Consider the following 8395-nt stretch of genomic DNA (forward strand, 5'->3'; position numbering starts at 1 on the left):
GACTGGAGCTGTTCCTATTCGGCCATCTTGCTCCGCCCCCCAGAATAATGTCTTCTTATAAGATAGAAAGACTCTTAACTTGTAAGTGACAGACTGACGTAATAGGGATATTGAGGAAAAATATTCTAACCTATTAAGTGGCCAAGTAATTTTACTTGTGAATTCAACATTTCATTAAGTATTTCAAATGACAGCATCCAAATATATGGAATTTTACCACTTACTCTCAACCCATTACCTTCCGCTGTATGAAAACATACATTCTCCCTATTACCTGAGGCTTGTTATGATTTGCACTAGAGGGAAAAACAAGAAAAAATTCCAAAAGAAATACACTCTTTCCACCCTACAAATATTCAGTGTATTGCCACAGCAGGCACATTGGTATTTGGAAATCAATCAGCTGAAGTATTTCCCAGAGATAATGAATTCTCAACCAACCAACTTTCAAATGTGTTTGGACAGAAAGACATCAGAACAAAATGGAAGAAACAAAATGGAATATTAGATTGAAAAGTTAAGAGACCTGGGTACCAGAATTGGCTCCCACTGCCACGCAGGATAATCTTGGGTACATTGGTACATACATCATATAAAATCTTTTCATTCACTTCTCTGTTAAAAACATACAAGGGATCAGGTGCGGTGGCTCACGCCTGTAATTCTAGCACTTTGGGGGGCCCAGGCGGGCAGATCATTTGAGGTCAGTAGTTCAAGACTGGCCTGGCCAACATGGTGAAACCCTGTCTCTACTAAAAATACAAAAAGTAGGTGGACGTGGTGGTACATGCCTGTAATCCCAGCTACTCAGGAGGCTGAGGCAGGAGAATTGCTTGAACCTAGGAGACAGAGGTTGCAATGAGCCAAGATTGCACCACTGCACTCCAACCTGGGCAACAGAGCGAGACTCCATCTCAAAACAAAACAAAACAAAACATAAAAGGGTCACAATAACACCTATCCTACCTGATTTACAGAAGGACTTGAAGGACTGAATAAGAGAGTACATGTTAAAAACCCTACATACACTCCAAAGTATTAGCCACATAGATTTCGGGAATTATTATTGCTACTAAATTGCATCAGCGACTTGCTTCACATAATCAATGTGAGATCTGAACATTGCAGGAAGACACTGAACAAGTACAGGGAGCCTTTGGATCACAGTGCATCATGAGGCGGCCTCAGGAGGGATCCTGGTGAATACTTTCATCAAACACGTAATTTACTGAGCACTCAACCATCTATCAGGCCTGATAAGAGACACAGGATCTAAAGACCATGGTAATACTCATTACTTTTATATAAAGTATTGAAATCAGCACTTGCTGATTTCTTCAAATAGGAAACATGGCTTTATTACCTTAATGAGGTCCTCCCTGGAGGAAAAAGTGGAGACTAAGTGATTTTCTCTGGTTCTGGTGTTGGTGATGGATACATGCAGTCGGTTCTGGGCCAGCTCGTGAGCATTGGGAGGAAGAATCGACTCCATTCCACTTCTAAAGAAAAAGCAATCTGCATCATTCACCTTTAATTATTGAACGCCCTGTAAATATTTTACAAGAGAGAATGCTGAGCTTGCCACTGTTTGTACAGAGAGTCGTCAACATTCTGTCTCCATGTACTTTTGGGCAAAATGTACTCTGTATACCTTAGTTGGGCCATGAAGTCATAACCGGGTGTTACTGCCCCAAAAGACTGCCTTCTGATTTCTTCGGCAAACTTGTAGGTAAATTGGTTACATTCCTAAAAAAAAGAAAATTAAGAAGTGACCCTATGTATCGTTATTAAAGGTGTGCAAATTCCCCACCTGGCCGGGGCCTCACCCACCACTCTCAGGCCCTTTGCAAGGTATACACTCTCAAAATCCTAATCTTTTTTGTTTTTTCCTTTGTAAAGCACCTTAAATGGCATTTGCCCCATCTGAAAAATCCTTGAAGGCTCAATCTGAATTTTAATTGAGCACATTCTTCAAAAGGTTTCCTCAGCGCCATTAACCTTCTCTCCCACACCTATTTTGTGGTCTCAGCAGCAGTTTGATTACAACCCTGCAACAAAGCTGATTACAAATGACAGCACCAGTGACAGAAATAGGAGTGGTGACGTCTATGGTTTGCACAGACTGAACCAGTCATCGGAGATTCATCTTGGGCACTGGTATTTTATAAAGTCTTTCAGCGATGCTCTGTCTACCCTGGACTGGGATCCACAGAGGTGACACTGTCAGTTCATCTTCACATCACCCTGCAAGGTGGGTATAACCATCCCACTTGACAGATAAGAAAACGGAGGATTGGAGAGTTCAAGTACCTATCCCAATATCTCACTAAAAATGAGTCTCAGAGCCAGGATTTACACCCAAGTCTCTTTTGAATTAAATAATGAATTAATTTGGCAACTAACTGGACACCACATACTTGGCTAGGCACTGGGACTTGGACAGGACAAGATACAAAGAAACTGTCCTCATGAGATTCATAAGTGCCTCCAAGAGCAGGTGACAGAGGGCTATGAGAGCCCCCACGAGGGTGTGTTTGGCTCTCATTTAGTGCAAAAAATAAATAATAACAGGTAAACTAATTTGAGAATATGAGGACATCAAGTCTCAAATTCAGGTAAATTATTCAATGTCTTAACATTGCAGAATTTCAATTAAGTGGCTATATTATTGCAGTGGTCTCTCCTCTCCCCACAAAGATATCCACATTCTAGTCCCTGGAACCTGTGACTAGGAGACCTTTGTTAAAAGGGACTTCGTAGAGCCAATTAAGGACCTTGAGATGAGGAGATAATCCTGGATGACCTGGGTAGGACCAGTGTCATCAAAAGGGTTCTTGTAAGGGAAGGAGGGAGGTAGGAGAGGTAGAGTTGGAGAGATTTGAAGATGCTGTGCTTATGGCTTTAGAAATCAAGGAAGGGGTCAGGAGCCAAGGAGTCTGGGCACCCTCCAGAAACTGGAAAAGGTAAGGAAATGGATTCTCCCCTGGAGCCTCTGGAGAGAGTGAGCAAGGACATTTTGATTTTAGCTCAGTGAGACCCTTTTAGACTTAAGACCTCCAGAGTTGGAAGATGATAAACACATGCTGTTTTAAGCCACTAAGTTGAAGGTCCTTTGCAAAGCAGCAACAGGAAATGAATATGGTGTGTGTCAACCTCCAACCTCGTGGGTTGCCAAAGGTTTCCCTCCAATTTGACACCCAGGCTGGGACTTAAACAGGAGTTGGGCAGGGGATGAAGGTGAAAGCAGAGGATAGTAAAAACAACAGCAAGAACAACTCTGAGACGGGCACAGAGCTGAAATGCATCCCTATGGCAAGCCATAAGTAGGGCTAAGTCACATGGGGCCTTGTGATACAAGCTGAGAAACGTGGGTCACATTATCCTAAGTCAACAGACAGCCTCTGCCCCAGGGGTAATGAGGTGATCAGATATACCTTTGGGTGACATCACTCTAAGTGCTATGAGGTAGGTGGATTGTAGAGAGCTTGAACGGATATAGGCTGCAGGAAGCTCCTGGGTGAGAAATGGGGGTAGCCCCACCAAATGTATGTTCATTCTACTGAGCTAGACTACCCATCTAGCCTATTTCTTTGTACTAATTTTAGTTATATTCAACACTCTCCATAGCCCGGACCAGACTGTAAACTTATTAAAGATGGACCTATTCATCTTTGAGTTCCCCACTGAGTCTAGCACCATGGCTTCCTCGCAAATTGTGAGGGCAGAGGAAAGACTTGCAGCATTGAGTTCTTCCACATCAACGTCTAAATTTGCCTACCACTTAAAACATGCCCCGTATCAGGTGCTCCTCTTAATTATTCATGCATAAGCTCGGAACAAGATTAATTACACACGTATTTGTCACAACAGTAAAAAGCTTGAGGAACTTACATCATCAGGAAGAACCAAGCAAACACGAATCTGAGTAGGTAGAAACATTTGCTAAAAAACACTCAAGGCTATCCTACAGGTGGATTATTTCAGATGCTAAATATAAAGGAACTAAAATAACCTTAAGTCAAAGGGTTACTTTGGCTGAAAAATTATTGTGAAGAAGAACAAATGAGGATGCCCTAAGGAAACGAAGAAAATTATTTTCTACCTTCCCATGGGAGCACCAGATAAAGACATCTTTTCATCATACCAGCACCATCAGACAACACAACCCAGTCTCTCATTTAGTGCAAAAAATAAATAACAATAGGTAAACTAATCTGAGAAGAGGATGGCATCAACTCTCCAATTCAGGTAAATTATTCAATGTCTTAACATGGCAGAATTTCAGTTAAGTATAAGTGGCTGTACTATTGCAGTATTTCCAAATCAGGTTAATTCTAAATCATATAATACATTTTTTAATTTGCTGAGAATTGGAAACCAAGTCTACACAACTCCAAAGCTTAGGATTTGCCACAGCTCAAGAAAAGACTGCAGTAAAAAGGAAGAAGTAACACCCTGAGAGTCCTCTGCTTCAAAAATGAAACACAGTTATGGGAAGGAGGTAGCTTGTAATTCAAAGCATATGAATCTGCTAGTTTAGGGGGAATTTTCCCACCTCATTTATACTTTGCATGGCTTACGGTTCTCATCCTGTTTAATCTCTGCAGTTTTTAAATCAGTTTTCTAGTTCCCTGTAAATCAACCATATAAAGACAGGAAGATAAGTGGATTTCTGAATGATTGGCCTCAAATCTAGCTTCCCTTTGATAAGCAGCTCACAAAAGATCTGAAATGAGATTTTGATGATTAAAATTGCATAGTTTTAGAATTTTAAATGTGACTGAAATTCATTCTTGGGCATGAGGGTGTTAAATTATTATTTCATTATTGTTCAAAGCTGCTAAAGTATGTAATGATTAACAAATATAATATCCTCCAACTACAGAATCCAGCTCTCACAGTCAGTAAATGATTGATCACTGTCTGGATAGCAGAAAACAGATTTTTAAAACATAGATTGCATTAAATAAAATACTGAACGAAGACTTATTTGTATTACTTCTGGATAAATTGCTTGGAACTCACAGCTTCCTCTTACTGTGAGAATTAAAAAAGAATTAAATTCCTATACCATTCCACTTAATAGAAATTGCATGCCCACATTTTAATTTATATATCTATTTCTATGTAGCAGTGAGTAGAGACTTGTTGCCCACATGTTCAAGGCCTTGAAAACAGGCCCCATGCTCTTCTCATCATAGAAAGAAGAAATATCCTTTGCTTGAAAGGAACAGAGCTGGAATCTTAAGGATAAATAAAAACTCAAGAGTAATATGTCATTTTATTTCCTTATTTCACTATCACCCAAAATAATCTTTCCCACAACCACAGCACAGATCCCTAATAATTACATCTTAAAAGAAAAGTCCTAATCCTTTCTGTTTCCAAGCAAAGGATTAATTCTCTGCCGTGTTAACTTAGTAGAGTCAATGCTCATGTTTGCCTTTGGGTCTTAATTTCTTGATGAGCAACACAGTCTAAGTTACTACTTAATTACCTCTATTTTTTCTGGTGCAGTTAGCAGAACAGAAGCAACCAAGGATCCCGCAGACGCCCCAGCGAAAGCTTTGACATCCTTCAGAAGTTTTTTGCCATGTCTGCAAAGTGCAGATGCTGCCCCCAAGTGGTAAATGCCCAGAAATCCACACGCTGCAAATGACAGGTTGATGTGCTTCATTCTAGCTGCAGCACTGGCAATACAAAAAGCAAAAATGCTGTAAGTTGGAATAGTTTATCCCACGTACTGTGTAGTCTTATGTTGATCATCGTTCCAAGGCTTTCTTCTAACATCATTCTCTGTTTTAAGCACAGTGGTTTCAATTAATTCTAATTAAACACAAGAATATTTCACAGGAAATCTTTTCTTCTCCCTCCTCACTTGAGCCCAAGTCATACATTAAAAACAAAGAAACAAACAAAAAAAAACCCCAACATTCCACATTTATTCGGTACATAGATTACGCAATCTACGATTTAATTACTTGGCAAGAAACAGATGTATACATTCCAATTGGCAAGGGCATTTGGTCTTTTCTCTTGACCCTTTGAAACGTTTTGCAGGGTGGGGGGGGCACTACCATTATGAAACAGAAAATTATTAGAGACCGTATCAAATTCCAAATGAACAATATATTTGTTATTGGTAAGTGTATCAGAAAATTTCAAATATAGTTCCCTACTCCCGTTCCCCATTTCTATTATGAGCACCCATATTTTTATGAACGCCAATACAATCACTCAGTAACGCAATAAGCAATCACTCAACAATGCAATACATTTCTTTGCCAAGTATCTGAAGACTAACTGAGGTCATGACTGGCGAAGGCAATTTAAGGCTCCATGAAATGTCAGCCACGCCACTTTATACTTGGAACACATCTAAATAGAAAATTGTGTTTTCCTATGCCTCAGTGCGCACTACTTGCCCACGTGAATGAAATTGTGCCTCCACAAGGCTGTCCATTCTGAAGGCCTCAGGGTTTCCTTGGGGACCCGAGGGCCCCATTCAGGGACCCCAAGATGAGGCACATTGCAGGGCCTCGAATTTAGGGACCTAAGACCGCCTGTTCCTGATGCACCCGGCCAGGCCCTGTGAGGGCAGGAGGCTCGGCCGCCGCAGGCTGCGCTGGCGTCCGCGTAGACTGAATCCCAGTCAACGATCCGGGGGCGAGCCCCAGTTTTGATTCCACTTCTGCAAATGGGGATGGGAAGAGGTTTGGGTGCTCAGCATCCAGGCGGCCAGGCCCAGCCAGCACAGGCACAGTGCCCTCCGGCGGCTTGGAGGCCGGCGGAGCCGGGGTGGTCCCCGTATCAGTCCCGCAGGAGCACACCCTTGCTGGACCCCAGGGCTCCGTACCAATGCAGCCCCGGGACACTTCCGTGTTGAACGAGTCCCTTTAAGCAGATGGCGGGGCCCGACCGTCATTCAACGCCCTTCCGCCAACAAGGCAGAGCTACGCTCTACGCAACCCCGCCCATGAAAGTCCTGCGGCAGGGGTCGGTACCGCCTCCCGCGCAGGCATGTGACGTCATCGCGCCGACGCAGGCGTCCGCTCGGCCCCGCCTGCTCTATTTAAACTTCTGGATTCAAGATGGCCGCTAGACCGGAGCGTGCTCTCGCGCAGGCAAGACTTACTCGTTTAGAGTCATGTTATCTTCGAGTATCTAGAGAGACATTTTAACCCACGCCCTAGGGAGGCGTTGTAATCCCTGCGTATCTTTTAACGTTACTTGGCCCTCACCTGCGAACCTACTGTTCTTTAATAATCCTCATTTTCTGTGCCCCGGAAGTGCCTTCTCCTCTTCGCGTCTGTTTTCCGGAAGTGGTTCTTCTCCCTCTCCACCCTTGCGCCCGCTTGGGCAGTCCAGCTGCCCCTAGGGCCGACTCCAGCGGCTATTTGTCGGCTGAACATCCTGCAGTTTTTCAAGGGGTGCCTTTGGTTTTTTTAAGAAGTGCTATCTAAAGGAAAGGCTGGACTATGGCTCTGGGGAACTTTCATATCCTCAGTTGACCTTAGGCTGTGTGACCTTGAGCAGGTGGCATAACCTGAGTTTCCCGCGTGTCCTATGTGCAGATTGAGATGATAAAATGAGAGGGCTAAATCGGAAAGCTCTTTCCACATAGCGGGCGTTAGCATGTGGCCATTTTGTCCTCTGGCACCACTGGCTCAGACTTAAGCAGCTTCACTGACCGCCAAGATTGCATGCCATGCCCACCAAGATTTAAAGGACTCTGATAATTGTTTCTCTCCTCAAACAGTGTTTTCCCTCTCTAATCTTAATAAGCAAGCCTGGAGGAATCTCTGACTTGTGATTGAAGGCTCTCCAGGTCCCCTGGTTTAAGGGCAGGCAGAGATTTATTTTCTCTGAGGCTACAAAGGAGCATCTGGGAGATGAGAGAATTCTTCTACCTTAGGCAAAACAGAGAGGAGCGGTGGAGCTCTCCAAGTTGCCTCTGGCTTGAACTTTTTCTTTCTCTTTTGGTGTGTCGTCTCTGGCCAACAACACCTGTGAGTCCTTGATTTGGCGATTGGGGAAGATGTTTTTAATTCACATAACTATTCTTTAGAGAAAATTGATCCTGAAAACACCTTATTGCCTGATCATAGAATGACTGCATTACTCAGAATTCTTTACCTCCACTGGAATTTAGTTAAGGGAAGGCCCAACGTACATTAGGAAAATACAGGCACACTCCAGTCCTTAAACCTTCCACAATCCTCTAACTCTTTAAGGTCGAGTGTGATCCTCCCCAGAACTGCATCTTCCAGGAAGTTCATGAGAAGGGAAGGATCCCAGGTCCCATCCCTGATCTCCTGAATCGGCATCTGCATTTTAACAGAATCCTGAAGCAGTGGTCTAACTCCTTTGGTTGTGGTATGGTTTGAATGTATAC

General features: G+C 43.0%; 1 protein-coding gene across 1 annotated transcript; it reads right to left on the reverse strand.

Annotated features, from left to right (window-relative positions):
- Window positions 1-238: 238 nt before the first annotated feature.
- On the reverse strand, window positions 239-6847 carry LOC108523967 (patatin-like phospholipase domain-containing protein 4; the record flags this gene model as incomplete). Its single annotated transcript, XM_017864734.1, has 5 exons — window positions 6426-6847; window positions 5498-5690; window positions 1652-1746; window positions 1326-1499; window positions 239-296 (listed from the first exon to the last, which is right to left on the reverse strand). Coding segments are annotated over exons 1-5 (600 nt in total), but the record flags the coding sequence as incomplete, so codon positions are not given.
- Window positions 6848-8395: the final 1548 nt, after the last annotated feature.

The sequence above is a fragment of the Rhinopithecus bieti genome, unplaced genomic scaffold, assembly GCF_001698545.2.
Source record: "Rhinopithecus bieti isolate Rb0 unplaced genomic scaffold, ASM169854v2 scaffold_80408, whole genome shotgun sequence".
Classification (NCBI taxonomy): domain Eukaryota; kingdom Metazoa; phylum Chordata; class Mammalia; order Primates; family Cercopithecidae; genus Rhinopithecus; species Rhinopithecus bieti.